The sequence below is a fragment of the Panicum virgatum genome, chromosome 2K, assembly GCF_016808335.1.
Source record: "Panicum virgatum strain AP13 chromosome 2K, P.virgatum_v5, whole genome shotgun sequence".
NCBI classification, from domain to species: Eukaryota; Viridiplantae; Streptophyta; class Magnoliopsida; order Poales; family Poaceae; genus Panicum; species Panicum virgatum.
Window position 1 is genome coordinate 17,936,975 of NC_053137.1, and position 24,390 is coordinate 17,961,364.

At 46.4% G+C, this 24,390-nt stretch overlaps 1 protein-coding gene and 1 long non-coding RNA gene across 3 annotated transcripts; both read left to right on the forward strand.

Annotated features, from left to right (window-relative positions):
* On the forward strand, positions 1–471 carry LOC120695170. The gene has a single exon (XM_039978476.1). It carries the CDS (start codon positions 25–27, stop codon positions 469–471), a length of 447 nt encoding a protein of 148 aa, XP_039834410.1. The 5' UTR covers positions 1–24.
* A 14,922-nt stretch (positions 472–15,393) lies between these two features.
* LOC120669877 lies at positions 15,394–21,823 on the forward strand. 2 transcript variants are annotated; one of them, XR_005672850.1, is made up of 6 exons: positions 15,394–15,619; positions 15,837–16,001; positions 16,971–19,989; positions 20,710–20,789; positions 20,984–21,076; positions 21,157–21,823. It is a non-coding gene; the product is annotated as an uncharacterized LOC120669877 (long non-coding RNA). The 2 variants fall into 2 exon arrangements; XR_005672849.1 differs by having other exon boundaries at positions 20,984–21,823.
* Positions 21,824–24,390: the final 2,567 nt, after the last annotated feature.

Here is a 24,390-nt window from a genome sequence, read left to right on the forward strand (position 1 = left end):
CAGTCACTACATCTCGCTGGCATTATGAACTCAGAGAAGAAGCTGTGCATGGATGAATCTCTTCTGGAGCAGCCTGTGAATCAGCATGCACCAGAGAATCATGATAATCGTTGCCCCTCGTTGCTCACGGTGGCTGGCTTTGTGTTCTTGACCTTCAACTCGGTCATGGCCGTGTACAGATCAAATGTAGACATGGGAGCCATCTTCTTCGTGGTCTTCTCCTACCTGGACCTCGTCACTCTCTTCTACTTACTGCATCAATTCGAGAAGACACCACCGTTGTCACCATGCCGTGAGCACATGAAGATGGCAGTGTGGCTGCTGACCACAATGCTCACTGCGGCCTTCTCATACAAGGTGGCAGAGATAATGCCCTTCCCGGTGCAGGTGCTGGTGTGGGCTGTGGCCGGTCTGACCGTGCTTGGTGGCTTTTACGCCTTCTTCCTGCACCGGGAGGAAACTAAGGCATAATGAGGTACGAGTATGACTCTAGTTTCCCTTACTTCCATTATCTTTATTTTGCAAAAATTAACCATGCAATATTGTTTCAAATTAAATCTTCCAACTTCTTACACCCTTCCGAATAAAGATTGCCCCACCGTAAGGTATGCTAGTGAATGAGACTTTTTGAGATTGAACGTGCATACACAATTTCTATATGTATGGATATAATTGGTCTGTTGAGTCCATGTGAAGACTGAAGAATAGGAGTCACTACATTACTCAGTTTACAGCAAAGGTATTCAATTTGCAAGGTTCATGAGGGCAGGAATTTGAAGGGCGGGCCTGGTGCAGCGGTAGAGCCTACCGTCTGTAACCGGAAGGTCCTGGGTTCGAGCCCCAGCCTCTGCACATTTGTGTGGGTAAGGCTTGGGGCTTAAAGACAACCCTTCCCCAGACCCCGCACAGTGCGGGAAGCCTACGGCACTGGGTACGCCCTTTATGAGGGAAGGAATTTAGAAATTTTGCTGCTTGCATGACGTGCTGACCATGAGAACAGACTCTGAAATAAAAAACTTGGCGCAATTGCCCACATTGCCCACATGAACTGCTGGTCTTGGACCTAAAAGCTTGATGAGCTTCATATCATGGACTTTTTTTTCGCGACCGTGTATGAGCACGTTTTTCATTAAGAGGAAGAGAAGTAAATTACAACCTACATGTTGGTTTCGGAGAAAGGAAACCAACCTAAACCACAGCTATACACGATTACACGACAGATAATGTGCGACGCGGGCTTCTACCTAGAGCCGACACCACAGGTTCAAGCCAACGGAACCCTGCAAGAAACCAGGCTACAATCTCCTCGACCACCCACACTAGCAGTTCTAAAACTGATCTTACAATGCGCTCAAAAGTTCTATTATTTCTTTACTTCCACAACATCCAAGAAACCAGGATTACCATCGAGTCGAAGCACCGCCGGTTCTCTTTATGAATAGTTTTTCTAGCAACGGTCCACCAAGCGACCAACCCAAGCTCATGAGCAGAGGGAGAAACGGACTCCCAACCCAACTTGCGGAGTAAGTTGAACCAGAGCTCTCTGGAGAATGGGCAATTAATTAGCAAGTGATCGATGGTCTCTTGTGATTGTTCACAGAGGGCGCAAGAATCATCATCCTGCAGCCCGTGCCTTCTCCTCCGGGCGGCCATCCAACACCTGTCATGCAGCACCAACCATATGAAGAATTTACATTTGGGTAGTGCACGCGCCTTGCGAAGTAACCTCGCGCCCTCCACAGGGTGCTGCCCAATGAAGAATGCTTAATAAGTTGAGGCTGTGGAGAAGGTCTTGTCTGTAGTCCATTTCCAGCACAGACGATCTGCTCTATCGTCAGATAGTTGGACGCCCCGTGTCATATCCCAAATGAGCAAGTAGTCCAGAATAACTTGTACTGTTAGTGCCCCAGAGATATCGATGGTCCAACTGTCCCCAATAAGTGCTTGATCAATAGTTTTCACCTTCTTTACCTGGGATCCCACCGATGCATAAAGACATGGGGCAATCTCAGCTATTGATTTTCCTTGTAACCACCGATCCTCCCAGAATAACGCCTTACGACCATCGCCTAATTCCATATAAGTGGAGGCATGAAACATGGCATCGACCACAGAGTCCCATTCATCGGGCAGAGAGTGCCAGGGACGAGAACCTTTCCGTTCTTCTGAGCCATAACAACCGCATACGCAAAGCATCACCAAAGTGCTGCAGGTCGGTGATGCCTAAACCCCCCAGTTCCGGAGGGCGACAAACCTTCGGCCAGGCAAGGAGACAATGTCCCCCGATGGTTGATCGAGCGCCTTTCCACAAAAAAGCACGTCTAATAGCATCAATGCACTTGATGGGCCAAGGAGATAGGCTAACAGCGAGTGCCGTGTGAGTAGGAATGGCCGATAGTGTGCTTTTGATGAGTACAGTTCTCCCAGCGCGATTCAGTAGATTGGCCTTTCAAGTAGGTAGCCTACTGGCGACCTTATCAATCAACGGCTGAAGCGCCGCCTTACTCAACTTCCTCAAACCTAGCGGGATGCCAAGGTAGTGGATGGGAAAAGGATCAATTTTGCCAGGGAAGTGGGTGAGGAGCGAAACCGTTGCTTCCAAATTGCACTGTATTGGTGAAACCATACATTTGGCTGCGTTTGTCTTGAGGCCAGACGCGCCGGTAAAGATTTCCAGAATTCCTCTTGTGAGAGTCAGATCCTGCTGGTCTGGCGTGAGGAAGATCACAACATCGTCTGCATACAAGAAAGCCATGTCGGTGATCTTAGGATGTAACGATCTTAGGAGATGCCTGCTATCAGCCAGAGCGAAGAGGGCGTTCAAGACTTCCATCACCAGAACGAACAATAGTGGGGATAACGGGTCTCCTTGAAGCAAGCCTCTGGCATGACAAATTCTTCTTCCTGGTGTCCCATTCAAAATAATCTTTGTGCTGGCAGTGTATAAGATCAGAGATATCCGGTCAATCCAATGCCTAGAGAAACCAAGATGTCAAAGCAGGCTGAGGAGGAATCCCCAATTGACTGTGTCAAATGCTTTAGCAATATCAATCTTAATGAGAGCCGTAGGTATTTTGCTGCAATGTAGTAGTTTAGCTGAGAGCTGAACCGCTTTATAGTTCTCATGGATGAGCCTGGTCTGAATGAATGCACTCTGATTATATTTGAAAAGACCATTCATGTGTGGCGCGAGCCGGCGAGCAAGCACCTTGGTAAGCAGCTTAGCAAAGCTGTGTATCAAGCTGATTGGTATATAATCACCAATAGAGGAAGCATCCTTTTTCTTTCGCAAAAGAATCATATAAGCCTGATTCACCAAGTAGAAGCTCCTACCATCAAGCGACCAGATTTCTTGAAAGGTGCGCATGATGTCCTCTTTAATCACCTGCCACGCCATTTTGTAGAATAAGCCCGTGAAACCGTCAGGTCTAGGCGCCCTGTCAGCAGGTATATCTTTGATTGCTTGCCAAACCTCTTCCTCGCTAAAGCAATGATCAAATAAATGCCCTTGCAGAGAAGGCAATCACAGTTCCTCAAAATTGATTAGATTATGTTATTGCCCTAGAGTACCCAACATGGAGTCAAAGTACTCAAAAACCGCTTTGGCCATCTCCTCATCTCTAAATAGCACGGTATCCCCAGTTTTCAGTTTAGGAATATGACCTTTCCGGTTCCTGTGACAAGCTTGTAGGTGGAAGAACTTAGTGTTGGCGTCCCCCTCGGCCAGGTAAGTGATCCGCGCGCGCTGCCTGACCAAGGTTCTTTGTAGTGACGCAAGGCCCAGGGAACAGAGCTTAGCTTTCCGCCGGAACGCAAGCTCATGTGGCGCCAAAGTTCTGATATCTTGTGCTGCATCAAGTCTAAAAACAATCTCCTTCGCGATTGCCAATTGCAGGCAAACCGCGCCTACCTGCTTAGCGCTCCAACTCTTCAGCATTTTGGCCGTGTTCCTTAATTTGTAGTGCAAACAACGAAATGCATCAATATTGGAAGCCGACCATGGCAAGGGTGCTTTCCAAGCTTCCTCCACGACATGCAAATACCCCTCACATTTGGGCCAAAAATTCTCAAAACGGAAGCGCAAACACCGTGGAAGTGCACAGTCAGTTTTTGAGTAGTAGTGGAGCATGGTCTGAACATTCAGAGGCAAGTGCTGATAGCTCATGGTTTGGGAAGGCCAGAGTCCAATCCTCCGAGACGAAGACGCGGTCCAGACGCTCAAGCGTCGGAATGTCACGTTCATTCGACCAAGAGTAAAGCCTTCCCTTAAGATAAAGCTCCTGGAGCTCGCAGTCGTCGATAAACTGTCTGAAACGATTCATCAGGCGCCTATTCAGACGAGAGTTATTTTTATCCATGGCCCGGTAAATAAGATTGAAGTCCCCCCAAAGAAGCCAGTGCCAGTGCAATTAGCTCGCACGTCCTTGAGTTCATCCAGGAATAATATTTTCTCTGGGTCAGTTTGTGGTCCATAGACCGAGGTAACCCACCAAGTTTCATCCGTCTCAAGCAGGGTGATTTTTGCCGTCAGGCTATGCGACCTGAGCATGGGGTTAGTTACCGACCAAATGTTGCTCCTCCATGCAAGCAGGATCCCTCCACACGTGTTCGTTGATGGAAGAGATAGGAAGTCAAAACCTGCTCCACAGGTTTCCATGATAGTGTTTAAAGAACATACGTCAAGTTTAGTCTCTTGTAGAGATAGTAAGGAGATGTTCTCCTGGGCGACCAGTTCACGCACCACATTTCGCCGGGCCCTTGAATTGAGACCCCTTACATTCCACACAAGACAATTTTCAGTTAACATAGGAATCTGATAGAAGCGACCAATGTTCGAACAGATAGGAACTAAGATACCGTCACAGGTGTCGCCACTCCTGTCGCCAGGGCCCCCATCCCCACCGGCAACAAAGTGTCTAAAGCCTCACAGTGCGAAACAGTGAGGGAAGAAGAGAAAGCTTCCTCGAATTGCTGGTAGGACGAGGCGTCCGGCGGGTGGGAATCGGAAGTAAAGCCCAGCTTCCTCATCAACACATTTTGCGCTTGGATCGCTGGTTTTGTGGCACGATGTTTTGACTTCTTTGCCAGCCTTTCGCTGCGGCGAATGACGAAGTCTTGTGGTTGTTGTCGTGAGCGCCGCCTTGCCGGCGATGCGACCAGCACCGGTGGGGGAGCCTCCCTACACACATCATGCGCAAAATTAGCGACCACTTCATTCACCGGTGAGCTGGCCTCAGGAAACAAAATTAGCGGGTGGACCTCGCGTGTTCCCCGCGCAACCGTGACATTGCGACGAGAAGAAGAGGTGGGGAGTGACAGCTCTGGCTCGTAACAAACGTCACGTACCGGCTCAACAGGGGACAGACTTAATCGAACAGATTCAAATGCACCCGCGCATATATTCTGGGCGGGTGGATCATGCCGGAAAGCTGCCAAAGCTTGTACAGTGACCTCCGCAGGCACGGGAGGCAATGAGGGACCATCCACAAACGACCCACAGTGATACGCCGATGCCTCCAGAATCATGGGGTCCCAAGTTGCCTCCAGTGTAGAAGCGGAAGCATGCAAATCAAAGAAATCAAGCTCCTCCTGTCTGAAACAATGAGCTAGAACCACACGACGATTTGAATAGGATCAAAGTTTCTTAACGTGAGGCTTGGGGCCGAGGAAGCAACATGCACAGCAGCAACATCATCAGCAGCATCAGGAGACCCATCAAGCCTCGAAGACTGGCGAGGGTGTGGTGAGGGGTGCCCGCCCAGCCGAAGCGGTAAGAGCAATGGGCGCTCCGGTGCACACTGAATTGTGCCCACCACAGGTGCGGCAGCGGCACGATTCCGCGGCAAAAAAGGCGGTCCCCAGCCAGGACCAAGCTGCGGATCAGAGCTCGAACCAACGTCGTTGTCGAACCTCGTTCGCTTTGGCCAGGGGTTGGACCATCTCCGCGGTTCATGGCCAGGGTGCCCATCATCATCACTATCAAAGCTATCTGGCCACACATCATCATCATCAGAGGAGTCACTTGACAGGTTCCAGTCTTGGATTTCAACAATGCCCACCTTAACCTGGTACCACAACCCATCATGACTTGAGTGAATAATTTCATGGGGACGTAAGAACAGTCCCGACTCCACATACGGTACAGGTGGCTCTTGGATGAAAATCATCTTCACTTGTGGCACCAGGACCGGATGAATACACCATGCACCAACAAAATACTTTTTACGATCATCACCCACGAGTTCAGGTGGCGCTTCAACAAGATCGGAGCAGGAGGTATCTAAAATGATCCTGGCAGTGGATATGTTCCGCGCATGTGCTGGAATTCCACGAAATTCAATTAGAACTCTGAAGCGCAATGATTGCAGAGAGGCAGTGGCTTGTCTTCTCCAGCGTTTCCAGACCAATTGAAAAGGAGCCTCAGCCGGAAGATGGGAGTGTAGAACTCTGTCCGCATCAGCAGCCGAGGAGAATTCTGATATGAATAGCACTTGTATTCATCATGAGGGCTCTAGGCCCAAATATATACAATTACAGATATTAGGAAATATGCACAAAACCCCTTATAAAATGGGGAAAATACAAGAGATACATATACATCTAACACCCCCCCCTCAAACTCAAGGTGGATCAACGACACTGAGTTTGGAGAGATAGAACCTGTGCTGAACTCTGGTTTGTGCTTTCGTAAAGAAATCTGCCAACTGAACCCCTGAAGGCACATACTGAAGAGTAATAACATCATCCTGTACCTGTGCTCGTGTATATGAAGCATCAACACCAATGTGTTTAGTAAGCTCATGCTTCACCGAATCACGAGCAATGCTGATGGCACCTGTACTGCCAGACAAAAGAGGAGTCGGCCCGGAAATAGAAACACCAAAATCCTCAAGCAACCACCGCAGCCAAGTAACCTCTGCTGTCACAAGAGCCAAAGCTCGCAACTCAGCCTCTGCACTCGAACGAGAAACTGCTACTTGCTTCTTAGTCTTCCAAGCAATGAGAGAACCACCAAGAAAAACACAATAAGTAGAAAGAGATCGACGATCAGAGGAATCACTAGCCCAAGTAGCATCAGAATATGCCTGAAGCTGTAAAGAGCTAGAGCGCGGAAAGAACAAGCGACGAGATATGGTCCCACGAAGATAACGTAGAACACGAAGGAGATGACTATAGTGAAGCTGAGTGGGAGCATACACAAACTAACTCAGGATATGTACAGCATATGAGATATCAGGACGAGTAACACCAAGATAGACAAGACTCCCAACAATATGACGATAATGAGTGGGATCTGCAAGAAGCTCCCCATCAGTGGCACGAAGATGAACATTAAGTTCCATGGGAGCCTCTACAGTACGATGGTCAGTGAGAGAAGCACGATCAAGAAGATCCTGAATGTACTTTTCTTGAGACAGATAAAAACCCTTAGGTGTGGAAGAAACCTCGATCCCAAGAAAGTAACGGAGAGGACCTAGATCAGACATAAGAAACTGCTCACTGAGATGTGTCTTCACAAAAGTAATAAACTGAGGGTCATCTCCTGTGATGATCATGTCATCAACATAAAGAAGGAGAAGAGTCCGACCACGAGAGGAAGTGTGAACAAAGAGCGCAGGATCATGAGTACTGGCAGAAAAGCCAGCAGCAGCGACTACAGAAGCAAAATGCTGAAACCAAGCACGAGGAGCTTGCTTGAGGCCATAAAGCGAGTGGCGAAGACAACAAACCATACCCTCAGGGACCGAATACCCAGGTGGTGGCTGCATATATACTTCCTCATAGAGTTCACCGTTAAGAAAGGCATTCTTCACATCAAGCTGAGATATAGACCACTCACGAACAGAAGCCACAGCAAGGAGAGTGCGAACCGTGGTCATATGAGCCACAGGTGCAAAAGTCTCTTCAAAGTCCCGACCATGCTCTTGCTGAAAACCACGCACTACAAGACGAGCTTTGTAGCGCTCAAGAGAACCATCAGAGCGGGTCTTAACCTTGTAAACCCACTTACAAGTGATATGACGGACATGTGCGGGAATAGGAACAAGATCCCATGTGCCAGTGCGCTCAAGAGCAGCAATCTCCTCTGCCATAGCATGCTGCCATTCCTGATGATGAATGGCATCACGGTAAGAAGTAGGCTCAGAAAGAACAGTACCAGCAAATCCAAGCCTATCTGGAGGCCGAATCGACTGCCGATCACGAAGAGCATACCGTGTAGAACCCATAGCAGAAGTTGTCTCATTAGGAAGAGATGATACATCAGAAGAAGATGAATCATCAAGAGGAGAAGGTGCAATAGAGGTAGATGGCTCATCAAAAGGAGATGGCGCATCAGAAGATGGTTTCGCAACCCGCCGAGTACGTGTGTAAACATGTGTGACGGGTGGTTTACTGTCATAAGCAGTGCCCACAGGAACCGGTGGAATATCCTCCGAAAAAGAAGGGACCACAGATGAAGGAGCCATAGAAGAAGGCTCCACAGGTGAAGGAACTACAAGAGACTCAACAGAAACCTCAGAGGAAGGCACTAGATGTGGAGGGGAAATAGGAGTATCAGGAAATAGTAGGAAAGAGAGTGGCTCAATGACAGATGCATGAGAAGCATCAGGAGAAGGATGAGGATAAAAAGAATGAGACTCATCAAAAGTAACATCCCGTGAAACCCTTATCCGACAGCCAACAGGATCCCAACAACGATATCCCTTATGCTCAGCACTATATCCCAAGAAAACACACTCAACAGATTGAGCGGTCAGCTTAGTGCGCTCACGAGGTACAAGAAGCACATAGCACACACATCCAAAAAGGCGAAGACAAGAATAGTCAGGAAGCTTGCCAGAAAGACGCTCATACGGAATCTCACCATGAAGAGAGGATGAGGGCTAAATATTAATCAGATAAGTGGCAGTAGAAATAGCTTCAGCCCAAAAATGGGGTGGAATAGAAGAAGCAATCATAAGAGCACGAGCAGTCTCAAGCAAATGATGATGCTTACGCTCAGCGACACCATTCTGAGCATGAGTACCAGGACAAAAGAATTGAGCAAGAGTGCCTTGCTCAGAAAGGAACTAACGAAGTGCTCCAGATAAATACTCCCCAGCAGAATCAGCACGAAAGACCCTAATAGGAGTATCAAACTGAGTACGGATCATGATCGCAAAATTTTTATAGATAGACAAAGCCTCACTATGATTTTTCATAAAGTAAACCCATGTGTGGTGAGAAAAATCATCTATAAAAATGATATAATATCTATGGGCTCCTTTCGAAACGAAGGGAGCCGGACCCCATACATCATAATGAACAAGATCAAAAGGATGTTTCAACACCGAATCACTAGAATAGTAAGGAAGTTGGAGCTATTTTCCTAGACGACAACCCTGACACTGTTCTAAAGATACATCACCAGAGACTGGCCCTAAAAGACCACGACGAACTAGCGTAGACAGGCGTGAGCCACAGAGATGTCCCAAGCGATGATGCCACTGATCAAAAGATGATGTGGATGACATAGATGCAGCAGACCCAACAAGACTGGCAGAGGCAGCGGAAGGAAGACGAAGCCAGTCAAGCTCCCAAAGACGCTGAGAATCACGCCGACGAGGGCTAGTACCAACCAGGAGACCCTGTGCGGTCCTGAATACAATAAGAGTTAGAATCAAGGATCACACGACAACCATGATCAGTGAGCTGGCCAGCAGAGATAAGCTGCATGGTTAGTTTGGGAACATAAGAAACAACAGGGACATGAAAAGAGGGAGACGAAAGAGTTCCCTGCCTTGCAACAGAGAGAGACGATCCATCCGCAGTTTGAACAGTGATAGGAATAGATGGTGTACTAATAGAAGAAAGACTGGTGCGATCAGGAGTCATGAAAAGAAGCACCAGAATCTAGAATCCAAGGAAAATTACCTGAAGAAGACTGAGAAGCAGTATCAACATCTGACTGTGCAGAGGACTGAGTAACAGAACCAGCAGCTCCCGATGGCGCAGAGGCAGCAAGGCGACGAAGCAACATGAGCATCTCCTGTGTCTCAGAACTAGCATAACTCCGCTGAGTGCTTCCAGTAGCAGAACCACCAGCACTACCTGTACCCTGTGAAGCACGACCACTACCACCTCGACGAGACTGATCTTTCTTCTTCTTGAAGCAAAATGCCTCCACATGAGTTTTCTTACCACAATAGTCACAGTGAAGGCGACCACCCCCTCCTCCCTCAGAAGAAGACGTTGTTGAAAGAGGCGCCTTAGGTGGAGGGGTGACAGCCGTAGACAAAGAAGACCGAGCAGCCAATATTGAAGAAGACGAAGACTGCAATAGACCAGCACTATGAAGATGAAGCTCCTCATTACGAACAGCAGCAAGAGCCTCCATCAGAGAAACACAAGGCACACGAGAGACCAACTGAGCTCGAAGCTACTCAAACTCATCACAAAGGCGACTCAAAAAGTCATAAGTGCGCCTAGTCCCCAGAGCAACCTTCTGAGCCTTACACGAGCCACAAGTACTGGGTGATAGTGAAGGACCAATAGAATCAAGCTGACGCCACACTGCAGACATCTGAGCATAAAAATCATCAACTGTAGAATCACCCTGGCGCAAGAGCTGCTCCTGACGTAGAGCAGCAATATAGGTAGACTGACCAGTAGGCTCATAACGCTCACGAAGAAAAGCCCATATCTGATGTGCATGCTCAAAACCAACTATATCTGCAGAAATATGCTCCTCCATACTAGCAGCAAGAACAACACCAGCACGAGCATCCTCATCCAACCATGCCCTGTATGCAGCAAACTGAGACACATAGGACTCCATACTGGCATCATAATCATCAAGCATCTTTGTCTTCACATCATCAGTAGCTTTATCAGGAATAGTAGGCTCACAAATAGTAGGCTTGACAGGAACAACAGGAGGAGATGGGCAAGGTATATCACCAGTAATAAACTCCCAAAGACGAAGACCACGCATGTGCCATCGGAAGCGAGGAACCCAATCACGATAGTTGGTGCCATTAAAGAGCACCGGACATCGTGTAATCTGCACACCACCGGATGACGGAACGGAAGGAGACGCCATCCCAAACAGCAACAGTCGTCGGCAAGAGCGCAAAAGAAGAGCGGCGGCAGCAGCGGTTTTTTTAGTACCCTACTGATAAATCTGGGGCAAAATAAAGCGACAAAGAAAACCACAGGAAACCTCCAGAATAAAACAGTAGTCCTCTTCTTTTTTTTCTTTTTTCTTTTTTTTCTTTCTTTGTTTTTTTTACGGAGGAGAATTACCCCCTTGCGCTCGGTTGAATCAACCGAGCAGAGGAGCGCTAAGCAGAGGGCCGGCGCACAGCAGAAATAGAGGAGCGAGCCGGCCACTTGTGCTCGGTTGAATCAACCGAGCAGAGGAGCGAGCCGGTCGCCCTAAGCAGAGGGCCGGCGCCTAGTAGAAACAGAGGAGCGGGCCGGTCGCTCAGGCGGATCTCCGCAGGATGAAGAGCTCCACCCAGCTGGAGGCAGCGGATCACAGCGCCGGCGCGTCCAGGAAACGAGGATCCGACGGTGGCACGGCTTGAGGCGAGCTGCGGCCCCGAACGACAGAAGGGCGGCGGCGCGTCCAGGAGAAGAAGATCCCGGTGGCGGCGCGACCTGAGATGGTAGCACGGCCAAAAGAGGCGGGGGCGCTCCCGTCGACGAGGAAGGTGGCTTCCAGCGGCGGCGGAAGAGATTGCAGAACGAAGCAATCAGCACGCAAGTGCGACGTGCACAGGGAGGATTAGGAGAGAGAGGAACCCTAACCCTATATTTTGGCTCTGAATACCATGATATGAATAGCACTTCTATTCATCATGAGGGCTCTAGGCCCAAATATATACAATTACAGATGTTAGAAAATATGCACAAAACCCCATATACAATGGGAAAAATACAAGAGATACATATACATCTAACAAATTCCACCAAGAAGTCCTCAGGCTCAAAGGTAGAGACCTTGTACTCCCCATGCTGGACAGAAAAGAATTCCTCCAACAACATGCCAACCTGCAGCAGGAAACCGATGGACGAGTGCCACCAACAACAGCCACCAGGGCACAGGCCGCCAGGCGCCCCTCAGCAGCATCAATCTCCAGCGAACGCGGGATGATGCAGAGTTCTAAGCGAGGACGCCGGGAGGGATCACCAATGGGCTTGGGGGAGGGAGGTGGCGACCCAGAAGGAGGAGGTCCTTCATCACGCAGCGAAGAGGGGGCACAAACTTCAGGCAGAGAGGGTGAACGACCAGTGGACTACGACCGGGCAGAGCAAGTGGTGTCGGAGGCCGGCGATCGACCCTGTCTGGAGTGGCCAACACCGTGCGAGATCGCCGCCGCCACGCACCGTGGTTGGCGCGCTGAAGAAGTGGGGCGAGCGTGCCAGCCCCCTGCAGCCCGGGAGGCACGGCCCCGTTTGCAGGTCCGCGTGCGGTGGCCCTCCTGGCCACACTTCAGACAGCGGGAGGGGTTCCGGCATGCCTCTGCGACGTGGTCCCTGGCCAGGCAATTGAAGCAGCGCCCGACGAGATCAGCCGGCACCGGACGGGGAGGGGGCCCGGGAGGACGGACCTGTCGGCGCCAGCATCGACGAACCTCGACCCAGCCACCATCATCACCGGCAACATCAGCGACCGCCGGGATAGGATTGGAGTTGATGACGGCGACCGGAGGAACCTGAAGGGGAGGGAGGCGCACCGCGCATCCGCCATGAAGCCGCCCAGGGCCGGCGACATGGACGCGGAGACGTGGCGGGGGCACTCGTCGAAGGGAGAGGCGACCTGCTTGCCCTTCAGACGAGCCAGCGACGACCGGGGTGAGTCAGCCTCTCTGGAGGAAGCAGAGAAGTGAAGCCAGTCGGGAGTGCAGTCGGGCATGCCGGCACCCCGCGTAGATCCCGACGGGGGCGGAGCAAATGCCGACCGCCTAGTTGATGGGGAGGCAGATCCACGCACAGGAGAGGAGGCCAAGTCAGCCACGACCGCCGCAACTGCTAGAGGAGGCAGATCTGGCGGGGGGATTCATCCCCATCGCTGACAGCATCCTCTGCTCGATCTGCCATGTCCGAGGGGGGGAAAAGGGGAGGGTCGGAAGGAGGTTTGTGGACGCCGAACCCAGGGTGGGCGCCGGCGGAGGGGGCGGTGGCCGCCGGGACCGCGGTGGTCGCCGGCGGGAGCGGGGAGGGGGCGCGCTCACGGGGGACCTCTCGATGTCTTCACTCAAGCAACAGGGTAATCTCTAGAAAGGCATGTTCTTTTCTCGATTGGCCCTCATATCATGGACTTTGTAGGACTTGTAAGCTTACTCAGGGCCCGTCAGTGGCTTATGCCAGACATGAATCGGAATCGACTCCAATTTCTGACCTTTCAGACAAGGGCTCCAGTCTAGTCTTTTGCAAAGGAGAAAGCAATACGAAAGATAAGGGGTTCCAATCTTTCAAAAAGAAGAAGAAGAAGAGGAAGAGGAGGTTGCTGGCAAGCATTTCAAAAGAAGTGGGCGCCAAAGTTTTCCAAAAGAAAGAAAGAGAGAAGTGCTTTCAATTTATGTCAGCTTTATGATGATTTTTCTGGTCCTCTTGGTAGCTCCCGACCTCCCATGCCTAAGTGGCTATTCAAACTGGTAGCTTCTCTTCACCTAAACTGGAACTAACTGGAGACTCTTGTTGCTCTATCAAATCAATATCAACTTTGGAATGCATAAAATGCAATGAGCAGACTTTCTGATCTAGTGCCATGAATAATACCGCAGCTGCCATAAAAAAAACTCAAATTTCACAAGGGTAGCTGTCCACTTTTAATTCAGGCAGATGTCTGCACCCCCTGATAGTCAATTTCATATGCATGATCTTTCGGCATGGTCAGGCTGAGCCCCAGAACTTAAGTTAACCAATTATATTCCAAGACAATTGTAGGTTTAGAAAAATGTGATCCATTGCATGGATCATCGTCGCTTGCATAGTTGCATTTTCTTCGCATGCCATCAACGACGCTAGGCCATTCTTGCAGATAATTGCTACTAGTACCACCTCTGGAGTGGTAACTCTGTCTAAAATGCATGCTTCTGAAGATTAGTGCTATCTCTAATTCCTAGTTCACTTTTACAGGTGATGGCAATGGGATTCAAAAACTTTCGATTATCATGCTTGTGCTTCTCTCGTAGTTGGTGTTCCTCTGTTTTGTGAGTCTGCGCCACTAATGTGTTCCTCTGTTCTGTGACCACCCTAGTGGTTACTATGGTTAGTGTCCACAAAAATAATCACGAGCCTGCATCCTGTTTTTTCTTATTCTTCTTCGGGAGACGGCACCGGTGCACTGGGCCGTAGCGCCTTGAAGAAGAAGAGTTCCACTGCATCGTTATCGTTATGTCATAGTATTTGCTTGCATGTGTAAGAGCAAAAGCCAAGTATTTCAGCTTCTGCAATGTAATAAATAACTGTCGAACAATCTGAAAGATTTGTAAATGGAAGTTCCATTTTATTTGCTGTTGCTACTTGGAGAATCTGACCGGCCGATTTTGCAAGTTGCACAATGAAGAAGGTCATTTTGCATTTGCATCGGTTGGATGTAATTTTAGCTGGCCCCTGATTCCCTCCAAAGATCAAGTCAAATATGAATTCTCTTGTGTTACCTGGTAATTTACAGATAATATAAAAGAACCAATTGTCTTTGCAAAATTGAAGAGCGAAGAGGAAGTTGACTTTGTAAGTTTCGAGCTCGCGTAGGAATGCAATTTTGAGGGTGATGGCAGTGGCAACGACCTGCAGTGAAGTCTCCTTCAGGTAGCATCATGTGAAGGTGACTTCTCTTCAGCTCGTTTGTTGGCGTTTTCCCACGCTTGATATACAGTACCTCCGATAAAACCGCACATTCTGCTCACGAGAAGAGTGATCGTTTGTCTTGTACTCTTGTTCAGTATTTGATATAGAGGGCTCAGAATGGACAAGAGGCCACATACGAAAGGGAAAATTAACAGGACCGGCACGACCGGCCTGTACCATCGTCGTCCTCTGCCTCACATGAAGGCCCTGGTGCATTAGATGCAGTGATAGCCGTTGCTGACATGTGCATCCAATGTTCCCTTCCGCGCATGCGTTGGACTGGTTGGGGACTGGAAGAGAACCAAAGCACAGCAAGTTTTTTTTTTTTTGAGAAACCGGGATAGTTTTTCATTCAAGATTTTGGTGATTACAGCTCATACAAAGACACCCTTGATAAAAATAAAAAATACATTCAGGTCCTTGTAACCCTCTCCCAGTGTTCCTCGATTAAAAGTTTTGTCTCTTCGCTGGTAGGGGGATCGGCTCCTGGCCAAAGCACAGCAAGTGGAACGCCAAAAATGAGAGAAAACAGAGAATCGGCCCAAAGGGAAACGTAACTGGGCCTCTTCGAGCTCAGCCAGCCCACGCCGCTGCGCTCTCCAGCGGATCGCTCCGCCGCCGCCGGGACCCCGGCCCCGGCTCCGGTGCTGCCTCGGTGCGTCCACTGCTACGGCGCGCCTCCCCGAATCGCCAGGCTGCATCCAAGCGACCGGCCGTGCTCCAGCCTCCGCCTTCACCTCCCGTCCGGCCGGCCTGTCCCCTAACTTCGAAGCAGAGGGTATGTACCGCTGCAAACCCAAAATGCTATTCCGTGTTTCGATTTTCTTAAACTTCCAATGCGCTAGCGAATCTGTATGGTGTTGATGTAACGCATAATGGTCGGTTTATAAAATATTTCTTCGCAATCCCTTTGGTGGGGACGTAGGTTGTTTAGCCATTTTTCTTTCGCAAGACATGGCTTCATAGTTCATAATTGATTATTGCTGTATATGTAGTCCGCCGTAAATGAAGGCAGGTTTAGCAGAAGGAGATGGCTTCAGGCATTGCATCATGCTTTTCCAGGGTTTTCTCCTCGAGCTGACTGCAGCCAACGGGCTTCTGAAAACGATGAAAGCTTTTTTTTTATGGCCTAGAGGCTGGAGATGGTGTTGCTGGATCAGGTTAGCCTCTTCTGCTGCTGGCACTCCCCAGTTAGCACCTTGATCATTGTTTCAGTTGTTCAAAATAAGCAAGACCTTGATGTTCAGCTAGAAGTTGGCAATGGTAATACATCAATATACCTTTGTTTCTCATATGTGGATAATAAACATGTAGGAAACTGCCAACAAACATATAGTATGAGACAGTGTTTTCATAATAAGATGCAACCTTTATGTCATTTCAGATGCAACCAGAAATGATAAAAGGAGCTGCCTAGACAGTAGCATGCATCGTTCATGATCTTGTCTGCTTTCTTGGATTTACGTATGTTGATCCTACTCACATAAGATCTGAAATGTCCTGAGTTATTTGAGGCTTCATCCCTGAACAGACACGCCAAACTTGTCTCTTATTGCCTGCAACTCTTTCAAAGCATCTCTAATCTGCAAGCGATCCGTTGGATTATCATTTGAGCATGCAATTCCAATCTGCAGAACTGATGTGATGCAAACTATTCTTGCATCTCCTACTTTGACTGAGTTTGATATTCCTTGTCCATCTCCATCATTTGATAATAATTGCTGGTCTGCAATATTGATCACCCTTTCCGGAAGTGCCATCTGAACATATTTATGAAGACTGAGTTCGTCTCCAAATTTACTGTCTGTCGGCCTTCTTCCAGTAAACATCTCCAGCAATAATATGCCGTAGCTGTAGACATCACCCAGGATTGAAACTTCATTGCCCAAACCATACTCTGCAATCACAAAAATATTAATGTAAGAAATCACAGGATAAGCTTTAGAATTTGCATTTTTGGAAATAATTTTGTGTAAGAACAATAATAATGATTGTCCTTATCTGAATAATAAAATAAAAATAAACCTACTGGAATATGGATTATGGACTTATGAATTGGGTAATAAATTGGATCGGAAAAAATTATACCAGTGCAATTTGATTAACTACTCTGATTTTGTCGATTTCAGTGGCTGAAACGTACCTGGAGCAGCATAGCCAATTGTTCCTCTCATTCTAGCCCAAGCACTTGATTTCTCAGAAGTGTCATTGGAGTCTTCATGGTAGAACCGTGCCAGCCCGAAATCACCAACATGAGCAACCATGTCATCATTGAGGAGAATATTACTAGGCTTGATATCACAGTGGATAATTGGCAATGGCTTGTGCTGGTGTAGATATTCAAGCGCAGAGGCCACATCAATAGAAATGTCTAGTCTTTTGACAAGGTCAAGCACCTTGTATTCACCATCTTCCTCAACTGACTGATGTAGCCACCGCTCTAGATTCCCATTTGGCAAGAACTCAAATACAAGGGCTTTGAAGTCAATGCCTCTTAAGTCCACACTTGAGCAGACTGTTAAGATCTTCACAAGATTGCGATGTCTAACACATCTCAAAGTCTCACATTCTGCGGCAAAACTTTGAGATGCCCCATGTTGTTGGAGATTCAACACCTTGACAGCAACTGTCACTTGAAGTTCTTCGATCATAATCTTTCCCTTGAATACCGAGCCAAAGCTCCCTGTTCCAATGAGGTTCCCTGAAGAGAAGCTATCTGTTGCACTGGATAATTCAGCATAAGAAACCCTCACATGGTGCTCGCTGATTGTTGATGTTTGGTGGTTATCCTTTTTCTTCTTGTTCCAGTGGAAGAATATCAACATCAGACATATGACAAACAGACATGTGCTGCCTACAGATACTGCTACAATAAGCCTGAAATATGGCCTCTTGGTGGTGTGGGTGGTGCAAGGTGGCAGCTTCAACTGAGGGACGCCACCACATAGGCCATCATTTGCTATAATTGTGGTAGAAGATGCATTGCTGAAAATTCCATCCTCTGGAACTTGACCTTTAAAGTTATTGAATGAGATATTGAAAATAGAGAGACCTCTCATCTTAGCAAAGAACTCAGGTATGTTGCCAGACAAATTGTTGTGGGAAAGATCTACCACCAAAAGTCCTTTCATCTGCTCCAGTGATAGGGGAATTGTCCCTTCAAGGTTGTTATGTGATGCATTGAGATACTGCAATGATTGGCACGCTCCAAGTGAGCCTGGAATCTCTCCATAAATCTGATTACCTGAGAAATCAAGTTCCCCAAGATTCTTGAGATTACCGACTTCTATAGGCAAAATACCGGTTAATAGATTGCTTTGGATGTCCATAAAGTCAGACAATGTGCTGATAAGGAAAAGTTCTTTTGGTATTGGACCTTCAAGTTTGTTGTGTGAAAGGTCTAATCTTTGTAAAGGACATCCATTAAGACTAGAAGGTATGCTTCCATTAAGCATGTTACCATCGAGATCTAGGGTGAGTAGTTTTGTAAGATTGCCAATGGTTGTAGGGATCGATCCTGATAGGTCATTCATTTGTAGGTATAATTCATTCAGTCCCTGTAGTCTTCCAAGAGAGCTAGGAATGTTGCCCTCTAGATGATTGCCAGATAGACTAAGCATGTTTATACCCACCAAGGATGCTAATTCTTCAGTAATCTTTCCTGTTATGTTATTGAAGCGCAGGCTAAGACGCTGCAGATTTCTAGAGAGGTTGCCTACTGAATTTGGTATCTCACCTTCCAACCTGTTATAACTCAAATCCAACAATTGCAGATCACTACAATTGGCCAGGCTAGCCAAGAAACCCCAATCAGCATCTTGTGTTGCTTGGATCTGATTTTTTGCCAGGACCAATGAAGACAATCTCTTTAAATGAGTTCCTAGGCAACTAGGAATTGTTCCAGTTAGTAAGTTTTGCGCAGCTTCAAACATCTGAAGCATAGAGGAATTGCACAAGAAGGTGGGAATGGGACCGTGGAATTGATTATAGTCTATCAGGAATTTCTCTAGATGTGGAAGTCTATTACCGTTGTCTGGTGGAAAAGATCCATTGAGGTAATTATTTCCTTGTACAGTAAAAAGCTCCAGGTAGGAAAGATTGAACAATGCTGGAGGTAACGGACCTTCTAGTTCATTATTATCTAGGTCAAGTGTTTTTAGGAAGAGTAGGTTTCCAATGGAATTAGGTATAGAACCTGTAAAATTGTTGAATGGAAGGCTAAGGCTTTCAAGTATATTTAGGTTCCCAAGTGATTCTGGAATGCTTCCAGTCAGATAGTTTGCCCGAAGATCTAATATTACTAATGATGTGAGATTTCCTAATTGAGAAGGGATGCATCCTGTCAGGTCATTAGTTCCTAATGCAAGCACTGTGAGAAATGATAGATTCTGTAATGGTGGAATGCTACCTGTTAGATTATTTGTATGCAGAATAAGAACAGTTAATGATGAGAGATTTCCTAGTGATATTGGGACAGAACCCCTCAGTTGATTGGTACTTAGTGAGAACTTGCTTAGTTTAACAAGGTTACCTATCTCAGTTGGTATCTCTCCTGTTAGATCGTTGTGTGCAATATACAGAATCTCCAGGTTCGCAAGGTTTCCTAGTGAAGTTGGGATAGAACCTGTAAGCTTGTTGTAGCTAACATTGAGTACCTTGAGATTGTGCATGGACCCGAGTTCATGTGGTATCTCACCCTCGAGCATGTTTTGGAAGAGCACAATTGACTCTAGGTTTGACAAGGCGGCGAGCTCCCGAGGTATCTTCCCTTGCAGGTTGTTACCTGGGAGGTGCAGCCTCCTCAAGAACGTCAAGTTGGCTACCGAAGAGGAGATAGCTCCTGCAAGGCTCAGATTTTCGAGCTCCAACTCTGTGACACGGCCACGACGGCTTCCCCGACTACCACATGTCACGCCGCGCCATTGACACAGAGGGATAGAGTTGTTTCCCCATGATACCAGAGCTTGCGATGGATCTAACCTAATGAGTGACTTGAAGAACAGCAGAGCAAGGTGGTCAGTGGCAATATTTGTGGCAATTCCAGATGACAAGGCTGAATTTGTGCTAGCAACAAGTGAAAGGAAAAGGGGAACCAACAGGAAAGACCCAGCACCCACCATTGCTTTGGGACTGCTGTGATATTTTCTGGTTAGTACGACCTGTATTCTTCTTCTTTGCATATATGTAGGAAAGTTGCTGTATATATTTTAATATGAAGATTGCTAGAAATGAGTCTGATATTAAGTCTCACCAACCCCAAAGACTTTTCAGTTCATCAATACATATTGTCAGTGTTAGCCTACATGCTAAACGCTAAGCAGTCGGTCACCTACCATTTAGCTCTTTATTCGGGCTAAACGGCCATTTAAACGGGTTAAACGGCTATTAAACGGGCTAAATGGCTGATTAAACGGACACGGCTAGCCACCGTGTAGCTGTAGCGTGTACACAGCGCGTAAACGGGCTAAACGGCCGTGTAGGCGAACAGTGCATATTGTCTGTAACCTCTTTTCCATGTTTTGTGCTGGCTTTGGTGTATGTTCACACTGTCAATAGGCACAGGCGGTTCACATACCCTTAATTTGATAGTCCCAGTGTCACTGCTATGCTGAGGGGGGGAAATACAGCATTTCTCATAGTATATGATTAACATGCCTCTTATTCTTTAAAAAATAGTGAATATATCTGTCTAGAAGTATCATGTAGTGAAAACATATGACAACTGGTTGCTAATCGATAAGGAAAGGAGAAAAGAACTAGTCATCATAACAGAGAATGTATATTACTATGATACTTTTTCTTTCAAAAAGATATTGTAGGTGTTTTACCTAATTAATTAACAAAATGTGATGGGCTTATGTTTAACAGGTTACTGCATGTTTTATGTGTGATGTGTTTCCTTCCATGCATATATGAAGCCACTGGAAAGCCTGCGAACAATATTTAAGGTTAGTCGTATATTGGTAACATTGCAGTGCCACTCGGTTTGCGATTCCATGCATGAGTAACCTGTCAGAAAATAGGCAATCAAAGTTCTTTGATAATAGCCATTACTTCACTGCCTGATCTCCATTTGTCGACTTAAATTGTGGATTCATAAATTTTATTTACCTTTTTTGCTTTGTGTGAATTAATCAATCAGGTACTAGCTTTCATATCTTTCTGCACGCATCCATTGTGGGGACGTTCTCCCAATATTTTGTAGTCCTGGAGTATGCGGGAATGATATACGTAGGTGAGTACCATGCTTGCCTTCAATTGCATGCAATGCAACTCTGAAGTCTGAACCTCTCAGAGCATCTCCAACTTGCACAGTGAGCACCAAAAAATTGATTCTCTTGAAGTGTGGAGGCAACCGGGTCTTACTCCAAACTTGTCAATTGGACAGAGTCAGCCTACGAAATTTGTTTGTCCTTCCTGCGTGCCTTTGCTTTCCGTTAATGTTGATCACAATTTGTTGACAATAATGTGTCCACTTGATCTGCAACTGCAAATGTCACTTTCATGTATTTATGAGGGCCGAAATTTTCTTCATGCCTGCCGTCTCCAGTTGATGGATAGCGGCCAAATCTTTCTTTTGACTAACCTTGCGCTGGCCAGCTGACCAGGGGGAAGAGTGAGGACCAGTCAGACAAGAACTGTGACTCCAGAGAAAACAGAGTATATGGGGCAGAGAAGAGGGGAGGAAGAAGGGCAAAGTCTTCTTTTGCCGACAGGCTTCTCTCGTTTAGAGATATAACAGTCGCACAGGATTTGCAGAAGTTGTAAGCAGTGCCAAAGGGATCAGAAAAATTTCAATTACTTGTAGTGGCTTATGTGGAATTCTCTCTAAGAAATGTATTTAGACAGATTCCACCCATTTATTTACTTGTTTAATACAACATGTTGCATCTGTTTCCTGAAATGTATTCTAATAATGCTGATGTAATTTTGATTTGACTAAAATAGTTGTACCCTTGGCATGATAAAATCTATTTTTCCACGCAAGATGTGCTGGGTTTCATCCACTGGAGAATCGACATTGCTTCTGCCTCAACTACCAAAGTGTCCCCAGCCGATAAAGTTGAGCACTATAAACTACTCCTATTTTCCCCCCTTTTACACAAATTTTTGTTTGAGCTTATTTCAGCAACCATACACATGGTTATTTGTCGAAGATGTTTTCACATCTTGTGCAAAGTTGTTTCCAGAACCTGTGTCAAAATGTTACACGAAGAAGTTATTTCCACAACTTGCTTGCGAAGTTGTTTCCACGGCTTGTGCAGAAATATTTTTCCACGACTTGTGCACAAATGTTATACGAAGTTATCCCCCAAAAAAAAATCTACGAAGAAGTTTCTTGAGAAAATTATGTCGCGAAGCGTTATAGAAAACTTTTTGGACTGCTGTTACTTTGGGAAAGGACCGCGTTAAGGCGCGACCCGTCGCGCATTACGCGAGCGCGCGACCCGTCCCGAGGACCGTCGGGACCGACAAATCTACAACCCACCTAAGGATGGCAACGGGTCGGGTTCGGATCGGGTGGAGTCTCCGTGCACCCAAAACCGAAACCCGAAATCGAAACCCGAACCCGAACCCGAAACCGATTCGGGTGGAAATCCATCACCAAAACCAAACCCGCGGATACCCGAAACCCGAATGGATACCCGAAACCCGAATGGATACCCGAAACCCGCAGATAAATATACACATATTCACATGTATAAACAAGATGCAACAAATAATAAATATTTTCATGACTCAACTTTCAATAAATTTAATAGTCTAAGTAAACAAATTATCATTAATATATTATAAAACATGAGTTTTAATTCCAAATAATTTATTTCGGATATCCATTGGATATCCACGGGTGGAAACCAAAACCCGAAACCGAACCCAAAAACAAACCCGAACCCGAACCTGAAAACCGTGGGTGAAAAACCAACACCAAACCCGAAACCCGAAAAACCGAAATCCGCGGATACCCGCACCGAACCCGATCCGCTGCCATCTCTAAACCCACCTGTGCCTCCCTTCCTCCACAGTTCCACCCATCCGCGGATCCGCCCCAATCCCGCAAACACGTGAAGAAAAGTCGCTTTCGGAGCCCCGTCACAATCTGACCTCCACACTAAAAGATGTGCATATTTTATTAAAGATGTGCATATTTTATTTAAATAGGCATAACTCTCTGATCAAGCATCCGTTTTCAAATCTATTTGTGCCATTGTGTTTCTTTCCATGAGATCTATAAAACTAGATCCATATTTGATATGTTTTGAAGCTGTTTTGTAGACTAACAATCTATGTTGAATATGCAGTAGCAACATATGTACAAATTGGGTAACATAAATTGACAGTTCTATATTTCATGGGTTGATACTCAATTATATAGGTTGTCAAACATAAACATTTTTTATATGTTGACAACAGAAACATATATCGGTTGTCAACAAAAGAAACATGTCGATAAGCACCATCGTGGGGCTGCCGCCGTGGCGGATCCTGAGCTTGATGTACGCGAGGTCCGGGAGCATCGAGTGACGACGACATGCTACCTCGGTCGTCAGCTGAGCCTCGGAAGGCCATCTCGGCCGTGAGGCGCTCCCGCTCAATGACCCCCGCCGCAGGCGCAGCCTCCATGGAGATGGACCGGAGGCAAGCTAGCTAGCTAACGAAACCCGTAGCGTGTCACGGTCACAATGGCTGAGCATGGCATCTACCTGCGCTACCAGAGCATTGCCATCTACCCTAGAACATAAATATCTTGACAATGGAACACTGTGATCTCGCGGCAACTCATATATATTGTATAGTGTTAACTTGTATGACTACTAGTATCTTTAATTTATATAGAGATTTTGTTAATCTAATTATGTATAGAATGCGTGATAAGTTTTATACTGTTACAACTTGTAGTGGTTCTATCAATTTACATTTATTGATACTATCAACTTACATATAAACTACATATCAACTTATATATTTAATTGTTGACATATAAAAAATAGATTGATACATACAGTACATATTGGTTGATAATCAGAGAAAATGTAGTTTGGTATTCGGAGTGTATATTGACAGTCATAGTATATATAGGTTGATACTTAGAATATGCATAGAACATGATACTAGTGCGTATGTAACCAAGTTGATAGTGAAAGTTTCAAAGCATTACTACATCCCGTATAGGTTATAAATATGATACTATTGGACTACATAGCTTGACATTGCTTGACCTAAATTTATATAACATGTTAATATAGCTATAAACATAATTTAATATTCAGAGTATATATAGGTTGACAGTCATAGTATAGGTGGGTTGACACCCAGGTTTATTTTAAGCTAAAAATATGGATTGACACCTGAATTTAAGTTGATAAGGCCCTAACTCAACCAAGTTTGCTCCTGCCGGCACCAAATTTGAAACATGTTGTATAAATGAAAATGACGCTGAAAATAATATGTTGTGAGCACAATTGGAAAAATGAATGGAGGTATAAGGACAACTTGTGTGCTTAGTTAATGGAAACTTGTGTTAAAAATTATGTCCCTACTTAATGG

What these genes read in the sequence shown, in the direction of transcription:
- LOC120695170 (XM_039978476.1), top strand. Translation starts at nt 25, where the DNA reads ATGAACTCAGAGAAGAAGCTGTGCATGGATGAATCTCTTCTGGAGCAG.